This window comes from Nicotiana tabacum, chromosome 23 (genome assembly GCF_000715075.1).
Source record: "Nicotiana tabacum cultivar K326 chromosome 23, ASM71507v2, whole genome shotgun sequence".
NCBI classification, from domain to species: Eukaryota; Viridiplantae; Streptophyta; class Magnoliopsida; order Solanales; family Solanaceae; genus Nicotiana; species Nicotiana tabacum.
The window spans coordinates 83,170,772-83,192,561 of NC_134102.1; the positions used below are offsets into that span (position 1 = coordinate 83,170,772).

Below are 21,790 nucleotides of genomic sequence, written 5' to 3' on the forward strand. Positions count from 1 at the left end.
CATCAGAATTAGGAAAATTATGCTTCCCATTCCTATACCATAATTTAAACATTTTATTCTATCAATAGATAAAGTAAATTATTGACCAATATTAAAAAAATAAAATATTTTGTCATTAATTAACAGAAAGTAAAAAAAAATCATAAAACATTGATATTTATTTACAAAAAAATAACTAAGTAATGTAGGAAAATAGAAATTCAACCTTGAATAAAAATATAAAATGAAGCTATAGAGTAGTAATTGGGAAAGGAGGGTTTTACCAATTTGCATTTTCCAGCATAGAATACAGGCACACCCCATTTGTTTGATACTATAAATAAATTCAGAGAGCCACAGATTCACTTTTCTTCGAAAATGGTGAATCAGCAACAAATACAGAGTCGTCTCGAAGCAGTACCTCTTCTAGTGGTCATACTTATCGGTGCCCATGTCCTCGCTTTGGTACTTTCTCTTATTACCTTTTAATTATTAGTTGGCGTAGTATGATGACAATTTGGTTAGGGTAGAGTATTTGATTCATTATGATGGAATTTGTGTAGGTGTACTGGATTTATCGACTAGCAAATCAGAAGCAACCCCTGAGGCTTAAAAAACACTAGGATTCCCTTCATTTTTTCGGTCCTATGTCTCTCTTTTTTTTCCTGTTGAAATTTTATGTTTGGGGATCATCGAATTGCTTGAGAATTTCAGTTGTTGAAAGTTGAATGGGGATATTTGGTTTGTATATTTTGTTATAGACTGGATATTTTGTGCTTCAACTTGTACTGGGTTGGAACCCCTTGGTCCCTTCTTACAACAATTTCACTTTTGGTTAATGATTGGCAACTTTAGATATTAAAATTTCTTGAGAATTTGGGTTCTTGAAATTTTAATAGGTAATCTGTTATCTAACCTAGACATGAATATGAGCTTCCTATTCTTTTTTTATTTTTTATTTTTTAAAGGTATTTCATCAAGAAAGTGTAAAGGTATATACATAGGGAGTAGATTATCACTGCTGCAAGTGTAAAGAGCCCAAAAAATCTATAATGCCTGCCCCTCTACCCTTCTTCACCTTAAATATCAGGCTTTTGTATGCAACAACAACAAGAAGAAGAACAACAACAAACCAGTGTAATCCCACAAGTGGGGTCTGGGGAGGGTAGAGTGTACGCAGACCTTACCCCTGCCTTTAAGAAGGCAAACAAGGTTCGGATATATGACAAGTGCTTAATCCACATATTACGCATTGCACTCTTACCACTAGACCAAAGTCTTGGGAGTATCTATTACTCATGATGAGTAAAATGTGATGAGATAATCTAACTTTAGCATCTTTTTATTTGATTAAGAAAGAAAGAGGAAAAGAAGCAATGAGCTGTGTGCGCTTGTAGCATTTCAAAATTGTTGAAATTTGAGCATGCATCAACACTTATATGATGTTCTCAACTTTTGAGAAGCTACAGGAATCTAGATGAGGAATTAAGAAGAAACGAAGAACGAGTTTCCAAATTGGGTTCGCAGTTAGCAACTTTGATCTTTGTGTTCTATAAGTCCATTTAAGCTCAAATGATCATGATTTTTGATTTAAAGATTCATTTGAAATTGTATTTTTTCCCTATATTCTACTATCTTCTACCCCTTGATCCAATTTATATGCGGTATTTTCTATTTTTGCGAGGCCACAAATATGACATTCAAAAATTCAGAAACTTATTTTCAATCAATTTTTTGAGTTTGAACTCTGATGGGATGCTGTTTGATCATACTGGCTTTTCAAGAACTATTCAAATGCTTTCATCCACTTTAGCTTACATAATAGCAAATCAAAATAATTTTTTAAGCTTTGTATCAAGTCAAATGGTGTTGCATAAATGGGAGAGTGGGAGTATTTGTGATGCTAATGACCCATCCAAGATAATGCATTTACCTTATTTTGGATTCATAATGGCTTAATAATTTCTTAAGATCCAGAGGGTTAAACAAAACTCTCTTCTTGTCAATTGAAGAATTTTGTGTGAGAAAATCCTGTGTTTTCTTATTTATTCCTTCGTTGTTCTTTCGTTATGGTGGTTCGAGGCTATTGTTTAATATACTGATTCTACATTCTTCACCCAAATTCAAATGATTTTGTTCCTTTAAATTTCTTTTTAGATTTTGTTTATTCTCTTTCCTTATGTATTCCTACTATTAATAAGCGGGAGACGAGAGCTGCATCCGGTTAAAGACAGAACAACATCCGGTTAGAAAGCGAGTCAGAAGGGTTTAATTGTAGTTTAATCAAAATGCCTAACATTATAGTTCGACACTTGCTGCCCGCTTTCTCCAGGTTTGACACGTTGCTACCTAGCAAAATTTTCGGTTGCACTCGGCTTCCTCTGTTTTCTTTGTGCAAATCTTTGATGATTTCTCAAGTTCCTGCTCTTCTTTACGCCGTCTTTCAGTTTGCCGTTTGCACGTTCCTGGACTAGCTCTCTTGCTATTTGTCTGATATACAGTAAAGGTATGATTACCACAGTTATTTAGATTTGAGATTCAGCTGGTTTTTAATCTGAACAATATTTGCTTCTCATGTTTTGAACTTGGATAGAAGATTTAGACTATTTCTGTGTGAAATTTTAAGCTAATTTGTGATGTGTTGTTACGCTCACTGTTCTGCGTCTTCAACTTGCTCTTTCCCGGGCTTACTCTTAATTTTCATCTGTTCGACTTATGTCGAAGTGCAGTAAGAACAGATTTGAGTCTGTTATTATACAAACTGCCTTTGGGTTTGCATTAGAAGTGTTTGCGAAATTGCCGGAAAGAAACTACGATTGACCTAAACTGTTTTTTAATATACTGTTTCAAGAAATCTTAACTCACACCTTCAAATGATTTAAACGTTTGGTTTACCTTTATAAAATCAGCTTCTGCTGTCAGTTCTTGCGATCAATTTGATAACCCTATTTCTTCAAAATTTGAACTTTTTGCTTTTTGGGTCTTTTTTTTTGGTTTATTCTTGAAGTTCTTGGAAGCTGTTGCTTCCGATGGGTTCTTTCAGTTCTGGTCTTATATAAACATTACTGTAATCTTGAGAATTGAGAGAATTATTGGAAGAAAAATTAGAACTTTTGCCTTTTTAAAAGTTTTAGTTACTTTGGACTATATATTGTGATCTGTGATGCTTTTTCTTCAAATGAAGGTGTGTATTACTAATTCCAGCTTAGATCTTAATGTACTTAAGATACTTTGGTCAATTAGTTCACAAGAAAAAAGATTCTTGGAGTTCCTTGACATGTGGAATGCTACTACATAGAAAACAAGCCATGAGAAATTCATGGTTCCCAATACTTTGGAAGAATTTGATGTAATGTTTGGTCAAAACATAAATCTCATTACCTACTTCATAGTTATGTTTTTCTATTTTTTTGTTCAATTAGCTGTGGACCAAATCAATTTATGAAATACTTTTAAGATTAGGTGAACATACAATTTTAGCAAAGGATTCATGAACTAGTAACAAGTTGGTCAATTTGTTGTTCTTATACATTAGCCTTTGATATGCCACCAACTTGAGCTTGTGGGTGCTATTTATTGTTGGGAAGATTGAGAAATAGCTAGAAATGCCACCAGCTAGAGCTTGTGTGGGTCCTATTCTACACAAAGATAAGTTTACTTTGATAAAAAAGAGATTTAAGGACTAGCTAGAGGATGAAGTAGCTTTCTATCAGGAGTTATTAATTGGTGCATGAACATTAATTAACGAGGGTCCGAAGCCATGAAGACAAATAGCATATGAACATTTGATGTTCCATTAATGGAGTATAATTTAGTTGATGATAAGTGATTAGTTGGCAATCGCATGGAATTGTTTACATGCCCCCCCTATCCTCTACTGTGTTTGATTTGATGAAACTCTGTAGCTATTCCTCCAGGAAGCTAGAAATATTTGATTGAGCATTTTTAATCTGCAGAATGTTTTCCTTCTTATGTTCTAAACTTGGACAATAGATTTAGACTACTTTTGTCTAAAATATTAAGCTAATTGGTGATATATTGTTGTATTCGCTGTTGTGCATCTTCAAATTGCTTTTTCCCGAGCTTAGTTTTAATTTTGATCTGTTTTACCTCTGTCAAAGTGCAGTAAGAACAGATTTGAGTTTGTTATCATACAAACTGCATTTGGGTTTGCATTAGAAGTGTTTGTGAAATTGCCTGGATACAAGGCACAAAAACTGAAGAGTTGTTGATGAAATGAGCAAAAAGTGAATCAGTAGGAGTATTTGCAGTTTTGTTTTTCACAAATGAAAGCAGCAGAAAACCAAAGCAGAAACATCAAATTTTGATATCCTTTAAAATTTTTCAAATATTGACATCATGCTAAAAAGAGTGTTCAACAATGTGAAAAGTTCACATTGGAATGTGGTTCAAGGGATGAAACTTATTGTAAGTTTCAACTATTAAATGGAAGAAGTAGGACAAAAGAAAATTGGAGATAAGGATTTGAATCCTTTCTAATAATTATGAAGCAATTCCCTAACTTCTTCTAAAATTTATGGAATGGGGATTTTCAATATAGGCTGTGTTAAGCATGCTTCTTTGATAGAAATAAAAAGGAGAAGACTGGCCTTGGGAATTGCTTATTAGCTCAGAATGTTATTCCCCATGCTCTTGTAGGTCTTTAATGATGAATAGTACCTAAAATTTTAATTTCTATTGTCTTACATGCAAATTATGAAAATTTCTAGCTATATGTTGAATGCTTTCGGAATATATATAATACAACAAGGAAGACTAAGAATTACAATGGAGATGATGGTAATTTGGACGTTCTAGATAGTAAAATCGATTCAAGAATTTGTATCGTATTTGTCATACGGTAAACTTTTACCTGTGAAAATAATATTTCCGTTCCACTTTTTGACCATTGTATGCTTAAACTTCAGAAGACATCTATGGAATTATTTATCTTTGCAAACTAATTACTTCTGTCTAATTCTCACTACTTAACAGACATACAATCACTCTGTCTCTGTTGTTAGTTCATTCGTTAATTTGTGTTTGACCACTGCTGCACTATTGGTTAAAGCAGCTTATTAGATAGACAACTCTTTGAATTACATACCTTGTTATACGTTGATGTCTTCGTTTATGCTCAGTTGTTATTAATACTATGATATCGTATTTTACAATGTCAAATAGTTCTGCTTTCTCAGGTTGTTACTTAATTGTTGCTTCCTCATCATCTTCTGCTATTTGATGAAGAAAATTTAATTATAATGTTGCAGAAAAACATGCAGGTCACCTAGAGTATCGACACTTGTGAAAAAACACATTAATGGATAGTCGACGGTGCTTGTCGTCCGTGATTCAACACTACTTATTCCCGTTCATTTGTCTAGACAACACCTTCTTTGGTATGACTATGATAGGAAGGTATGCAAACTGCAACTTTTGAAAATTGTTTGTGTTAGAAGTCTTTCAATACTTTTGGGAACCTGAGGGAAAGCGGTTGAGCATACTGGTTGTATTGTACCATGTTTCGCTATACAGACACAAATTAGTTATTCATGATAGTTTTGCTTGTGTGTGGCATGTAATTGTTGAATCAGATATGTCTCAAGTGATTGGCTGGGAAGCAGTAGGTTACCACTATGAGTATAGCATCTCTAATATTTACACGGTTGTAAATGAATTGATCATTCATTTGGAATTCAGATTCAACTGGAAGCTTCCCGCGAAGTACTTTTATATTTGGTTATTGTTTTGTCACTTATCCTTCTTTTGCGTTGAAGAGAAAATCATAACAATGAGTTAGTGTTGCAGCATGAAAATGAAGGCGCATTTGAAATTAAGATTGGTAATGTCTTTAAAGTTTGTTCCACTTACAAATTTCTCATACTGGGAAAGGTGACTGAATTATTTTCTTGTGAATTTTGCATTTTATTCTTCTTTTCTCACTATTAAGATGCGTCATTAGCTACCATTCTTTCGAAGCTATCATTATTTAGTATTTGTAGATGCTGTTGTGAAGGCTTTCAACCTCCTCTCTCTCTCTCTCTCTCTCTCTCTCTCTCTCTCCCTATATATATATATATATATATATATCCATCTGATAGTTGACACCTAAAATTCCCTATTGCAGGTGTGGAATCTCGACTTGCAACGCTTACAGTAGATATGAGTGATCTCACCAAGTTGTCGAATGTCAGCAACCATTCAGACTTGCCATCCACCTTCCAGCCGCAGCAGATCGCTCAACTTGCAACTACTTTACCTGCCATATTCAATTCTCTCTATGCTCGCCGTGCTATTATATATATATATCCATCTGATAGTTGACACCTAAAATTCCCTATTGCAGGTGTGGAATCTCGACTTGCAACGCTTACAGTAGATATGAGTGATCTCACCAAGTTGTCGAATGTCAGCAACCATTCAGACTTGCCATCCACCTTCCAGCCGCAGCAGATCGCTCAACTTGCAACTACTTTACCTGCCATATTCAATTCTCTCTATGCTCGCCGTGCTATTATATATACTGCCAATGGACACTGCTCTGCTCGTGCCCTAGCCCGCTATTATGCTGCACTCGCTGAGGGTGGGAGAGTTCCTCCACCGCATTATTCTTCCATGCCAACCTTAGGAAGCCACCCACACATTCCAAAGTTCCCTTCTCAACAGACTGTTAAGAAGCAAAAATCTAGGAAGAAAACTGCTGCTTCAGATGCTGATGGTCCTGGACCGACTCAAAACAGCAGTTCGTCTGTTGATAATGGCTATGGAAATGATGGCAAAGGTAATGTTTATGTCCGGATTCCCGACGACAATAGCTGCAGTGGCGGTGATACGTCAAGTGATAACCGGAATATTAAACTCTTCCACAACCAAAGAGTTCATGATGCTTTCATGGGAGTTGGAGAATATGAAAACCTTACGGACCCTAATGGGGAGTTTGGGCTTGGGTTTAAAAGGAGTTACTCAACAAGTGGGGAACTTATTGGCTTCGGGCATTCAGGTATGGGCGGATCTACTGGTTTTTGTAACCTCAAGCATAAGTTTGCAATTGCAGTAACTCTCAATAAGTTGTCATTTGGATCTGTGACTGCGAAAATAATACACTTGATATGTTCTGAGCTTAACATTCCAGTGCCACAGGAAATTTCCAGACTTGTTGAGACTGGATCTAGTCTTTTTGTGTTCTGCTCTCTCTTCGAGAAAGTAGTCCTTGTGATAGTCTCCATAAACAATGTCATAGGTTCTAATATAGGGGAAGGAAGAACCCGAGGCAGCATTATCCCTGCGATGGATGCTGTAATAAGAGTGTTCAAACGCGTTAGTGGACTTGAAGCTGATGGCAACTTACCTGGAGCTGCTGGGGCTGCATTCTGCTCTATCAGACTACTTGTAGCATCAACACAAGCTGTGAACTTAATAGGAAAACAAGGGTCTTTAATCAAGCCTATCCAGCAAACAACTGGTGCCTCCATTCGAGTTCTTTCAAATGGTATTTTGTTGCAGTATTCATTCTATTACTGTTTGAGTTACTAGAATTACTGCTAAATAAGTGAAAGTTCATTTTATTTGTGTACTCAGATGAAATGCCAATCAATGCGACTTCGGATGAGAGAAATAACTAAGTTGTTGGTTCTCTTATAATGAAACATTGAAAAAGATATTTTAAGTTGCTAATAGATGTGGATTGGTTAATACCCTTATATTAGAAATAACATGCAGAATTAGGAGATTTTACAGGGGGGATTAAAAAATCAAAATTTCTCCAACAGAAATTATTTTGCCTTTCATCAGATCAATGATGTATACGTACAACAAGAGGGAAGTATTACTAAATTGATATTTTAATACTGCTGGTTAATCTTTTTGAATGCTTCTTTAATTTGCCAGATGTAGTTCTTTTACTATATAACATCTGCAAAGTTTAGATTCTCTATCCTCTTTGCAGGAGCTTTTTCTCATTCCAGTTCAAATGTTGTAGATATACATAGAATAAGCCTACTTTCTATGATTGACACAGCAGGCACCGTTTTTTTGGCCAATGACGTTTACTTTATCCTACTGGTAATGCATCTGAAAGATATAGATAAAGTATCGGACATGTTAGTGAAATTGTTTTCTTCGTGAATTGTGATTTTCTATTCACTGTTAATCGACATGGTTTAGCCAAATCTTTTATTATCTAGCTGCATTTTTATGTTCAGTTTGATGGTATTCCCCCCTCCAGTGGATTAATGGGAAAAATTTGATAACGCCTCCCCCTCATAGAATAGTACATTTCTCATTAAATAGTTTTGATGTGTTAGTTTTTTGAAGACTTAGTTATGTTTCAAATTGGTATTCTTCTTATGCTTCTATTTTGTCTTCCACATTTTTCCGAGCATGTAAATAGCATTTTCATAACCTTTGGTGTCTCAAATTGGCTTCGGAACCTTATAATTTATATTTGCAGGTTAACACTGTCATGATAGGAAAATTGCAACTCTTTTCATCCTCAAAAAGTTTTCATCACAAGTATTTAGCTCATAAAAGTGTGTTTATTTTTATAGGCAAAATAGCCAGTGTGTTCCATGGAGCACAAGTTGTGGATATTTTATGACATATTGACGACGCATTGTTGCGAGAACGGTCAAGTTGTAGATCGTGTTTGAATTGACAAAATTAAGGGAAATTTTGCTACATCCATATCAAACATCACCTAGGTGGACTTGAAGGTAATATTAGCTTGGATCAGACCATTTGTTGGAAATAATTTGACATGGTTCTAATAATTAGTTCTTCCTGGAGTGTTATGTGGAGATTGTTTTGCATTATCATCGTGCAATTAAGAAGTTTTACCTGTCATTTGAGATTATAGCACTGGAAGTGCTCACTATAGCAAGAAAATAGTTTTCTTCTGTAACTTTCTAGAAAAAGAGGCAAAACATGGGTAATATGTATTTCACTGTTAAGCTTCGTTTAAATGGTCTTTTCCTTTTCGTACATATATTCGACGAAGTCTATACTGGTGGAGTTATTTAGTTTCCAAAGTTCATTTCTTGGAAATCATTTGACATACTTTAGCTAATAATCAGTTCTTCCTAGAGTGTAATGTGGATATTTTTTTGCATTATCATCCATTTAATAAACTTTGGTGACATTAATTTTTGGTGCGATTGGTCATTGCTCATTGGCATCAAGAGATAAATATTACTATCATGAGACATTTCCTTTTCTGAAACTGTGATAATCAAGTAGTAAAAGTTTTCTTCTCAAAATGCAGGTGGGTAAGAACAACAAGGATATTAAATTTGAAAAAGAATCATTTGACATACTTTAGCTAATAATCAGTTCTTCCTGGAATGTAATGTGGATATTTTTTTGCATTATCATCCATTTAATAAACTTTGGTGACATTAAATTTTTGTGCGATTGGTTATTGCTCATTGGCATCAAGAAATAAAACATACTATCATGAGACATTTCCTTTTCTAAAACTGTGATAATCAAGTAGTAAAAGTTTTCTTCCCAAAATGCAGGTGGGTAAGAACAACAAGGATATTAAATTTGAAAAAGAATCAGAGGAGCCAAGATTGGGAAAAATTGTGAACTTAGGTTTGAACTTTGCAAAAGATACCAAGTCCAATTCTGGTGAGGTTGTTGAAACAATATGTCGAATATGTGCAAAGGACATTTACGTAATGACTACTTTTTGAAGTGTGACGATCTATTAAACAATTGCTTCTCAATGTAGGTGGTTGAGAACAACAAGGGTACAGATTTGTTGCAGAAGAGGAGCCAAAATTCGCAAAGGCTGTGGAAGACATCAAGTTGAGTTCTCCTAACCAATAGGGAGTCCAATACCAATGAGGTTGTCAAATCATGACATCTGAACATGGAGACACAAAATTGACACTATCCAAAGATGTTGAAAGTCTGTAGAAGACATCAAGTTAAATTCACCAAAGGATAGGGAGTCCAATGCTAATGAGGTTGTCAAATCAAAACATCTGAACATGGAGACAACAAAATTGACACTATCCAAAGATGTTGAGGAGCAAAAGTCTAAGATAAATTCACTGGATGCTCAACTAATTGAGGTTAGTCTTCTTGTACTATATTCTGGTACTCTACAATTTGAGTATTTGGTTGTGCACTAACACCGCATCCTTCAATATCTGTTGAACTGGTATTGACTTGTCATTAAGCAACTGTTAGAGTAGCCTGCGGAAACCACCCCCCCCCCCCAAACCCCTCCCCACAACCAAAACCCCCAAATTGGTGGAATTATTTAGTTTGCAAATATTTGTTGAAGCTTTAGATTAAATCAGTTTTATTTAAGCATTTAAGCAAAATATGGGTAATATGTATATGGGCACAATTTATTGATTTGATTGATCGCTTTGACATCCTTTAGCTAATAATGTTCTTCCTTATTTTGCATTATCATCGTGTCATTAGAAAGCTTTATGTGCCATTTAAAATTATAGCACTGGGGGTGCTCATTGTAGTAATAAGATAGTTTTCTTCTGTAACTTCGTAAAAAAAAGAGAAGGCAAAATATGGGTAGTACGTATTTCTCTATTGAGCTTCCTTCAAATGGTCTTTTCCTTTTCGTACATATATTCGACAACGTCTATATTGGTGGAATTATTTAGTTTGCAAATATTCGTTGAAGCTTTAGATTAATTCAGTTTTATTTAAGCATTTAAGCAAAATATGGGTAGTACGTCCACTGTTGAGCTTCAAATTGAGGCACTATTTATTGATTTGATTGATTCCTGATATTTTGTATATTAACAGGTTCACCTCTTAATCTAGGCAGGAGTAGGAAGGGCCGTTAACGCAGATACATCAGAGTCGAGAAGTTGGTCAATCATATATTACCGCCACATTGATTGCTATGGCACATACGTTCTAGTTGATGATCAAGATCAGACCCTGTTAGTTATGTGTAGTCCCACATTGGAATGAGAGTAATATGTACTTTGTAGACTATAACTATAAATAGGACCTCTTGTATTATATTGAGTATCTAATATCTATAATATATTCTCTCCCGTGCTTTCTCACATGGTATCAGAGCAATTGTGAGAGATTTATCGCTGTGCATAAATTTCAGCGACTCCGGGAAGAAAAAATCAGTCGACCGGAAGTCTTTCCAGCAAATACAGGTTTGCCGCAAGTAAAAAAATTATTTTTCGTCAGTGTTGTGCATAAACCAATACCACCACAAAGTAGATCGGGCTCCGACGACAAACCCATAAAAGAATCTCCGTCAGAAGACCCTCCACGCGTCGCCATTCGCTGCCGGAAGAAAATTTTCCGGAGAAGTTCCGACGTCGCGTGGGCCAATTCCGGCCATTTTTTGGCGACGACTCTTCAGGACAGATTGTTCCCCTTGCAATTCCGAGCCTACCCATCAAGGTTACATCAGATTTTGACGGCTTTTTTTATTCCGGCGCGCTACAGTGTTTTCCGGTGAACAGTAACAGTGAAAAAAATTTCCCTTTCACTTTGGTTGTTAGCTAGGCCTCACGGAGGTTGTTAGAATTTTTTTTCATAACAAAAATGGGAACCGATACTTTGAATAATCGGATGGTTTCTTTAGCGGATTATATTTAGTTCCTTCAGTACAAAACATGTAAGCAGTCATCTTCTGAGATAACTTCTGTTGTTCAAACAGGTAATAATGTGACTTGTTTCTCCCAATTTTCATCCTCTGAGTCTTGGGTCATTGATTCAGGTGCATCAGATCATATTTTTAGTAACAAATCTCTTTTCACTACTATTTCGTATTCTCAATCTCTTCCAAGAGTCACAATGGCCAATGAGTCTCAAACCATGGCAATTGCAATAGGTCAAGCAAGCCACTTCCTTCCTTACCTTTAGATTCAGTCCTTTATGTTCCCAATAGTCTTTTTAATCTCATAGATGTTAGTCGCTTAGTCAAATCACTTAAATGCGTTGTTTTATTTCTTGATGACCATGTTTTTATACAGGAACGCAGTACGGGGCAGGTCATCGGTACCAGGCGTGAATCAAACCGGCTTTATTACCTTATCCTTGTTAAATCTCATGGACTCACATCTTGTCTTCCTTCAACAACTTGTCCTGTTACTGATTCACCAGATCTATTACATAAACGGTTGGGACATCCCAATTTGTCAAAACTTCAGAAAATGGTATCTGGTTTATCTCACTTGTCAGCTCTAGAGTGAGTCCTGTCAGCTCGGTAAGCATACTCACTCCCATTTCCCTCGGCGTCTTGATAATCGAGCAGAGTCACCTTTTACTTTAGTCCATTCAGATGTTTGGGGTCCTAGTCGGGTCAGTTCCACCTTGGGATTCCGCTACTTTGTCAGTTTCATTGACGATTATTCCAGGTGCACTTGGATGTTTTTGATAAAAAAATGATCTGAGCTGTTTTCTATTTTCCAGACCTTCCACGCTGAAATTCAAAATCAATTTGAGGTTTCTATTCGCATATTTCGTAGTGATAATGCCTGATAGTATTTGTCTTCCCCATTTCAGCAGTTTATGAATTCTCATGGGATTATTCATCAAATAACTTGTTTGTACACATCTCAACAAAATGGGGTAGCTGAAAGAAAGAATAGACATCTTATTGAAACTGCTCGTACCCTATTCATACTATTTCATGCTCCGTTGCGTTTTTGGGGGGATGCACTTCTTATATCTTGCTATCTTTTTAATCGTATGCCATCTTCAGCTATCCAGAACCAAGTTCCATTCTCTGTCATGTTTCCCCACTTATATTTATTCTCTCTTCCACCCCGTATCTTTGGAAGCACTTGTTTTGTCCATAACCTTACTCCAGGAACAAATAAGTTAGCTCCTCATGCTCTTAAGTGCGTATTTCTGGGTTACTCGAGAACACAAAAAGGGTATCGATGCTATTCTCCTGACCTCCAGCGGTACCTTTTGTCCGATGATGTTACCTTCTTTGAAACCCATTCATACTTCACAGGTCCAGGTAATCACTTAGATATTTTTGAGGTACTACCAGTTTCATCTTTTGGAGATTCAGTCACTATATCCCATTCATCTTCCTCTACATCTCAAGCTCCACCACCTACAGCTCCAGTTGTAGCTCCACCACCTATAGCTCCAGCTCCACCACCTACAACTCCAGTTGTAGCTCCACCACCTATAGCTCCAGTTCCTTCACATAATCTAGTTCAACCTTCTGCAGCTCCACTACTCTTGACTTATCATCATCGTCCACATCCAGCATCATGTCCAGGTGATTCACGTCCTGCATCAGATTCTGCACCTACTGTGGACTTGTCTCCTCTTAGTCAACCAATTGCACTCCGCAAAGGTGTATGATCCATACTTAATCCTATTCCCCACTATGTCGGTTTAAGTTATCATCGTTTGTCGTCACCTCATTATACTTTTATATATTCTTTGTCCACTGTTTCTATCCCTAAGTCTACAAGTGAGGCACTATCTCATCCAGGATGGCGATAAGCTATGATTGACGAGATATCTGCTTTACATGCGAGTGGCACTTGGGAGCTTGTTCCTCTTTCTGCAGACAGGTCTACTGTTGGTTGTCGTTGGGTTTATGCAGTCAAAGTCGGCCCGGATGGCCAGGTTGATCGACTTAAGGCTCGTTTTGTTACAAAAGGATATACTCAGATTTTTGGGCTTGATTATAGTGATACTTTCTCTCCCGTGGCTAAAGTAGCATCTGTTCGTCTCTTTTTGTCCATGGTTGTTGTACGTCATTGGCCTCTTTATCAGTTAGACATTAAGAATGCTTTTCTCCACGGTGATCTTGAGGAAGAAGTTTATATGGAGCAACCACCTGGTTTTGTTGCTCAGGGGGAGTTTAATGGTTGTGTGTGCAGATTGCGCAGGTCACTATATGGTTTGAAACAGTCCCCTCGAGCTTGGTTTGGTAAGTTCAGCACAATTATTCAGGAGTTCGGCATGACTCGTAGTGAGGCTGATCACTCTGTGTTTTATCGGCATTCTGCTCCTAATCTGTGTATTTATCTGGTGGTTTATGTTGATGATATTGTTATTACTGGCAATGATCAGGATGATATTACTAATCTGAAGCAGCATCTCTTTCAGCACTTCTAGACTAAGGATCTAGGCAGATTGAAGTATTTTCTAGGTATTGAGGTCGCTCAGTCTAGCTTAGGTATTGTTATTTCACAGCGGAAGTATGCCTTAGACATTCTTGAGGAGACTGGAATGATGGGTTGCAGACATATTGACTTTCCTACGGATCTGAGTGCTAAGCTTCTGCCTGGACAGGGGGAGCCTCTTAGAGACCCTACGAGATATAGGAGGTTGGTTGGCAAATTGAATTACCTCACAGTGACTAGACCTAGCATTTTTTTTCGGTGAGTGTTGTAAGTCAGTTTAAGGATTCTCCTTGTGATAGTCACTAGGATGCAGTTGTTCGCCTTTTTCGGTATATAAAGTCAGCTCCAGGCAAATGATTACTATTCGAGGATCGAGGCCACGAGCAGATTGTTGGGTACACAGATGCTGATTGGGCAAGATTACCTTCTGATAGATGTTCTACATCTGGATATTGTGTTATAGTAGGAGGTAGTTTGGTCTCGTGGAAGAGCAAGAAACAGAATGTAGTTGCTTGATCTAGCGCTAAAGCCGAATATCGAGCCATATCTATGGCAACGTGTGAGTTAGTTTGGGTCAAGCAGTTGCTCAAGGAGTTAAAGTTCGGAGAATCAGCAATATGGACCAAGCTGCTCTTCATATTGCGTCAAATCCGGTGTTCTATGAGAGGACTAAACACATTGAGATCGACTGTCACTTTGTCAGAGAAAAAGTATTTTCAGGAGATATTGTTACAAAGTTTGTAAAGTCGAATGATCAACTATCAGATATTTTCACTAAGTCTCTTACCGGTTCTCGTATTAATTATATGTGTAACAAGCTCGATACATATGATGTGTATGCACCGGTTTGAGGGGGAGTGTTAATTATGTGTAGTCCAATATTGGAATGGGAGTAATATGTACTTTGTAGACTATAACTATAAATAGGACCTCTTATATTATATTGAGTATCTAATATCAATAATATATTTTCTCCCGTGCTTTCTCACAGACCTAAAGTGGTAAAAGACAAACTTAGTTCATATTACTTTCTCGGAAACCCCCTCTCCCAACATAACTTTTTTGCATCTCCAGATTCTTTTTTCCTTTTAAGATCCTGCTTAACTGATATATATATTCTTTGATATCCCAGATCTTGTGCAATGGCCCAGGAACATGTACTCCACTATGTCTAATTGCCTTCTTTTTTAAGTTTCGAATGTTAGAGAGTGATATTTATGTTTTCCTTTTTCGATTTTCTTCAGTATGACTAAATTGCATATTAAAAAATGCTTGATCCAAATCCCAGTAAGTTTGAAGTTATACATGGATCATATATGTTACTATATTCCTGATTTGGGATGTCAGGCTCATCAGAGGTTGATTTCAAAATGCATCCCACATAACTTTAATTGTACAGAGGCGATAAAATGTATATTAATTGTTAGACCATTTCTATATTCTCTTTTTGGGCATCATGGTAGATGTTATTGTGAACTCTATTGACCAGTAGTCAAGCTTACTTTAATAATCCTGTCATATTCCTACACCATTGGCCCTTCCTTCAAATTAAAAATAATAATAAAAAGAAAACTAAACAAGAACAAATAGATGAAAAAGGAGAGAAAAAAGTTAATAAACCGAACATTGCACTAGATGTCTTAAGAGTCATACTGAGTTATTCACCTTGATAACTCTATACAATAACATACCTAGTATAATCCCACAAGTGGGATCTGGGGAGGGTAGTGTGTACGCAAACCTTACCCTACCTGGCGAGGTAGAGAGGTTGTTTCCGATAGACTCTTGGCTCAAGAAAAGGTGAAAAGAGAGAGAAAGAAAGAAGACGAAGAAGAGAGAGGAAGAAGAAAGAAAGAATAAGGGGACCACAGACGATAAGGAAAAGGGGAAAAAGACAACAACAATAACAACAATAACAACAACAAGAAGAAGTAAAAGAAAAAGTAGCATCAAATAGTAACAAAATGGAAAATATGATACACACAGAGAACGAAACAATAAGCAAATACTAGGGGTCAAAGAATACGGAAAAAACAAGGGAGCTACTAATACTACTAAAAATAAAACGGGGAACTCTCGACTACCTACTAGCCAACTACCATAATCTTCGACCTCCACACCCTTATATCCTAGGTCATGTCCTCAGTGAGCTGAAGTAGCGCCATATCCTGCCTAATCACCTCTCCCCAATACTTCTTTGGCATTCCTCTACCTTTCTCAGCCCCACCACGACCAGCCTCTCACACCTCCTGACAGGAGAATCCGTACTCCTCCTCTGCACGTGCCCGGACCATCTCAGCCTCAACTCCCGCATCTTGTCCTCCACGGGGGCCCCTTCAACTTTATCCTGAATAACTTTGTTCCTAATCTTATCTCTCCTGGTATGCCCACACATCCATCTTAGCATCCTCATTTCGGCTACTTTCATCCTCTGAACATAGGAGTTCTTGACCGGCCAACACTCAGCCTCATACAACATAGTAGGTATAACTACCACTTTGTAGAACTTATCCTTAAGTCTTGGTGGCACCTTCTTATCACACAAAACACCAGATGTGAGCTTCCATTTCACCCACCCCGCACCGATACGGTGGGAGACCTCATCATCAATCTCCCCGTTACCTTGGATTATAGACTCGAGATACTTGAAACTACCGCTCCTTGGGATGACTTGGGTATCAAGCTTCACATACACGCCCGCTTCACGAGTCTCGTCACTGAACTTACATTCCAAATATTCCGTTTTGGTCCTGCTCAACTTGAAACCTTTAGACTTTAGGGTCTGCCTCCAGACCTCCAGCCTCGCGTTAACCCCACTTCTCGTCTCATCACTTAGCACTATGTCATCGGCAAATAACATGCACCATGGCACCTCCCCTTGAATGTGTTGCGTCAGCACATCCATTGCCAGAGCAAATAAGAACGGGATAAGAGCCAATCCATGGTGCAACCTCATCACTACTGGGAAGTGATCTGAGTCACCTCCCATTGCCCTCACCCGAGTCTTAGCACCATCATACATGTCCTTGATTACCCTAGTGTATGCTACCGGAATGCCGCTAACCTCTAAACATCTCCACAGAACCTCCCTCGGGACTTTATCGTACGCCTTTTCTAGGTCTATAAACACCATGTGTAGGTCCTTCTTTCTCTCCATATACTGCTCTACCAATCTCCTCAATAGATAAATGGCTTCCGTAGTCGATCGCCCCGGCCTGAATCCAAACTGATTCTCGAAAATAGACACACTCTTCCTCGCCCTGACTTCCACCACCCTCTCCCAGATTTTCATAGTATGACTTAGCCACTTGATACCCCTATAGTTATTGCAGTTTTGGACATCACCCTTATTCTTGTACAAGGGAATCATCATACTTCACCTCCATTCTTCGAGTATTTTCTTCGTCTTAAATATAACATTAAACAACCCAGTAAGCCACTCCAAGCTTGCACGGCCCACACTCTTCCAAGATTCTACCGGGATCTCGTCTGGCCCAGTCGCACTTCCCCTGCTCATCTTACGCATCGCTCCCATAACATCTTCGACCTTAATATGCCTACAATAGCCAAAAATCACGCAGACTCTCGGAGTGCTCCAACTCACCCAGCACAATGCTTATGCCCCCTCCTCGTTCAACAGTCTGTGGAAGTATGTCTGCCATATTCGTCTAATATGAGCGTCTTCCATCAATACTATGCCGTCCTCGTTTTTGATGCACTTCACTTGGTCCGAGTCACGAGCCTTTCTTTTTGGGTAACATGTATAACTTCTTGTCCCCGCCTTTGCACCCAAGTTCTGCATACATGCGTCCAAAGGCAGCAGTCTTAGCCACCATAACCGCTAACTTCGCCTCTTTCTTTGCCTTCTTATAACATTCCCAATTTGTCCTCTTTTCCTCCTCGTTTGTGCTCTCAATGAATTTCAAATAAGCCGCTTTCTTGACTTCAACTTTACCTTGGATCTCCGCATTCCACCACCAGTCCCCTATACATCTCCCAGGGTATCCCTTTGTAACCCCTAAAACCTCTCTCACAGCTTCCCTAATGTAGTTTCCTGTCGCATCCCCACCACTCTTCCAGGCCCACATCGCCAGCAAACTCTCCCCTAACTCATGGGCTTTGTCCTTAGTCAAGTTTCCCCACTTGACTCTAGGTTGACTGCACACTGTTCTCTTCTTTCTATTCCTCTTGATCCCCAAATCCATTTACCAGGAGCCTATGTTAGGTCGTGCGATACTCACTCAGGATGACCTTGCAATCCATGCAAAGACCTCTATCATATTTCCTACAGAGAAGATAGTTTATCTGAATTCTGGCCACCGTACCCTGGAAAGTGACCAGGTGCTCCTCCCTCTTTGGGAAATTCGAGTTAGCTACCACCAAATCAAAAGCTCTAGCGAAATCCAACAGCAAAGTACCTCCCTCGTTCCTATCTCCAAATTCGAACCCTCCATTCATATCATCATAACTCCCAGCATTAGCCCCGATATGGCCATTGAAATCCCCTCTAATGAAAATCTTCTCGGTGCACAGAATACTACGTACCACCTCGTCCAAGTCTCCCCAGAATTGCCTCTTGACCTCCTCGCCCAAGCCTACTTGAGGATCATAAGCATTAATTACACTTAAAGTAAGCCCCCCAATCACAAGCTTAACCGCCATCACCCTATCTCTTACCCTCCTAACCTCGACCACTAGCTCCCTAAGATCACTGTAAACTAAAATACCAACCCCATTCTTGCCCCCAACACCTCCAGAGTACCACAGTTTATACCCGCTAACATCACGTGCCTTAGTACCCTTCCACCTGGTCTCCTGGACACACGCTATGTTGATCCTCCTTCTCTGAAGAATCCTACCCAACTCTATAGTCTTACCCGTCAATGACCCTATGTTTCAGGACCCAACTCTCAGTCTAGAAGCTTCCTTGTCCCCCTTCCCACCCTTGCCCCCCACCTCCTGCCCCACCCGAAGACATGACTTTACTCTCACATCGTAAACCACAATCACTATAAAGTAAGGGTACTACTTAATCACTACCACTCAACCAACAGAGAGCTAGAACAGAGGAAAGTATGCTAAGAATATGAGAACTTAACAAGTTAAAAGTGTCAAGAACAAGTACAAAAACTCAAGCAAGTATTAGCATAATTAATCTACCTGAGGAGACATATGTAATATGCAAGGTTGAATTGAATACAAGGCACTACCAACAAAGAAAATATGAAAACTTAACGAGTTAAATGTGTCAAGAACAAGTTCAAAAACAAGAACAAAAACTCAAGCACGTACTAGCGCAATTAATCTACCTAAAGATACAGATGCAACAAGCAAGGTTGAATTTAATACATGCACTACCAATATAGAAACAGACAGATGTAACAGAGAACAAACCGACTAAAAAACTGCAACTAAAAATGGAGAGATGAACCTGGAAATCGGAGAGCTGGCCGGAAGTTGGGTGGTTGATTCCGCCGGCAAATCCTGGGTAGTGGTCGCCGGAAATCTTGTTCTGCAATCTCAGCTTCAAGAAAGTGATCAACAAAAAAATGGAGATTGAACTGTAAGAGGCGGGCTGTTGAGTTTAAAGTTCAAACTCAAGAAATAGAAGGGGTGAATAATGTTGTCAAACCTTGATTTAGCGGGAAATAGGATTTGGTAAAGCTACTTACTTTTTTGCTCTTACTTCCAACCTCAAGCTGTCATTTTGAGGTGCTAATGAAACTTTTAGCTTCAGGTCTTGGGAAAAAGGTGGTCATTTGTTTTCTATGTCGTGAGTATTGCAAGAGTCAGGAGACTTTCTTTGAGTGGTTTGCTTCTTTACAAGTTACCCATGGTTGATCAAATTATTTGTCCAATGGCCACTAATGAAAGAGAATTATCCTCGAGCTCATTATGTGCGTTCGAAGGAACTTAATGGTATAATGTTACGCCTTACTTTTCTTAGATAATGCCGAAAACCCAACTCCTTGTACAGTAGACCTTTAGACCAGTAAACAAGAACCTTCAAATTAGTGAAAAATCAAAATCACATCTTCTAAATCAAGTCACCAGAAAATTCACCATTTTTTAAAACCCCAAATCTTTTTTTTTTTTTTTACAAAAAAATCCCTCTGTTGCTGCCCATATTCTACTTGATTTTGAGGCTGAAAGGACCTTGGTGGGGGTGAACTTTTTTGTGCAAGAATTTTTTTTCTTTTTTCTTTTTCTTTTTTGGTATTTTTAATTAGAATCATCAAATCTTTCTCGCTTTTTAAAGCGTGTAATTATGCGTTTTATCCAACTTGGCAAAGAAAATGTCACATAGACTTGGTCAATGATCAGAAGGTTTAAAATATTACGTTTGAACAAGTAGATGTGTCTAGATGAAACTTTGTTAAGTATGAGGACCAATATGTCAAAATCGAACAAGTAGATGTGTCTATTAGGCTATTTTGCCATAAAACAATGGGGTAGGTTTCAAAATTGTCCAGGCTTTCAAAACTAAATACAAAATCCTAGCAGGATAATGATATTTATATCCAATGGCATCAACATATTTTTATTTAAATAAGAAACGTATGTATCACAAACAAAGTCTTCCTAAAATCACGCATAACAACATAAGCTTTTAATTCTCACACAACCGTTTCTTAATTTCTCGCAAGAATGACTTTCACAAGAAATAATTATTGGTTTAATATATATTCAATTAGCAACATTAATTATATAAAATGTATAATACTCAAACGATGTCATTATATATTTATAGAATAATTTTGGTATATTTCATACTCAATTATATAAGTGGTATAATAATGGCATAATATATATGCATTCTATGTATATTTGGGTCTTCTATTTAGAATAATCTTGGTATATTTTTTCATACTCAAATATATAAGTGGCATAATAATGGTATAATGTATATACGTTCTATGTATATTTGGGTTTTCTATTTAGAATAATCTTGGTATATTTACATAATAATTATGGTATATTGAATATTTAAATATAGAAATGGCATAACATGGTAATTTTATCAAATATACATCCAATATACTATAAAGTATACATCTTATTCTTTTTTTTCTATTTTATTTTCTTTGTTCTTTTTTTTTTTTCAAAGCGAGAAGAGATAAAAACAGATAAGAAGGGCATGGGTAAATAATGGTGCTTTTCTGACGCTGTTCCTTTTTCAGATCTGAAGGTGATGGATTTACCATTTCCTTTTGCTGGTCGTTGACAGATTCAGAGGTTAAAAATGGAGGGGCTATGGTGATTAGGTTGAAAAGGGTGAAGGTGGAAGATGAGAGAGAGAGAGAGAGAGGGAGGGAGGAAGAATAGATATGGGGCAGGGGATACGAGAAATTTGAGGGGAGAGGGGATAATAGGGTATAAAATCTATTAATTAGTGGGTCAAATGTTCTTTTTAATTAATCCCTTATTTTATGGACCTGTTAATGTTTTAATCAATCTCATAATATTTCAATACTGCTAAAAATGTAAAAGAATTTGCTATTTTTGGAATAAACAAAAAGTAGTTTTATTTAAGAGAATAATTTTTAAGAAAGGACCAACCGTGTCAAAAACTCTAAAACGATAGTAATAAATACCAGAGCTTTGGTAGGAGTGAGAGTAGTATAAAACACTTCAAATATATGCAATGCTGGTGGTTATTTGGTGCATTTGGTTTGAAATGTAACCTAGGACATCACAGATAAGTCAGT

The 21,790-nt window shown here is 37.5% G+C and overlaps 2 protein-coding genes across 27 annotated transcripts; one reads left to right on the forward strand and one right to left on the reverse strand.

Annotated features, from left to right (window-relative positions):
• The first annotated feature begins 233 nt into the window (after nt 1-233).
• LOC107818248 (uncharacterized) lies at nt 234-11,027 on the forward strand. Of its 26 annotated transcripts, none has more exons than XM_075246975.1 (11): nt 248-444; nt 2,181-2,311; nt 2,427-2,485; nt 5,250-5,397; nt 6,107-6,979; nt 7,220-7,468; nt 7,925-8,040; nt 8,526-8,690; nt 9,495-9,611; nt 9,710-10,055; nt 10,759-11,027. In XM_075246975.1, the coding sequence occupies exons 5-8, from the start codon at nt 6,361-6,363 to the stop codon at nt 8,532-8,534; spliced, it is 993 nt and encodes a 330-aa protein (XP_075103076.1). In that variant the 5' UTR covers nt 248-444; nt 2,181-2,311; nt 2,427-2,485; nt 5,250-5,397; nt 6,107-6,360; the 3' UTR covers nt 8,535-8,690; nt 9,495-9,611; nt 9,710-10,055; nt 10,759-11,027. The 26 variants fall into 26 exon arrangements, with proteins under 26 accessions (XP_016499708.2, XP_075103072.1, XP_016499704.2 ...); XM_075246977.1 differs by having other exon boundaries at nt 10,777-11,027; XM_075246978.1 differs by having other exon boundaries at nt 9,495-9,606; nt 10,777-11,027.
• Nucleotides 11,028-17,815: 6,788 nt separating this feature from the next.
• Nucleotides 17,816-18,286, reverse strand: LOC142177245 (uncharacterized). Its single transcript, XM_075245716.1, has one exon. The coding sequence runs from the start codon at nt 18,284-18,286 to the stop codon at nt 17,816-17,818; it is 471 nt and encodes a 156-aa protein (XP_075101817.1).
• Between the last annotated feature and the right edge of the window lie 3,504 nt (nt 18,287-21,790).

Excerpts from the sequence above, each read along its gene's own strand:
- LOC107818248 (XM_016644222.2), top strand. The coding sequence starts at position 6,361 with ATGAGTGATCTCACCAAGTTGTCGAATGTCAGCAACCATTCAGACTTG. Across the intron at positions 7,469-7,924 it reads CATTCGAGTTCTTTCAAATG|GAGCTTTTTCTCATTCCAGT; the intron begins GTATTTTGTTGC and ends TCCTCTTTGCAG.
- LOC142177245 (XM_075245716.1), bottom strand. The coding sequence starts at position 18,286 with ATGGATTTGGGGATCAAGAGGAATAGAAAGAAGAGAACAGTGTGCAGT.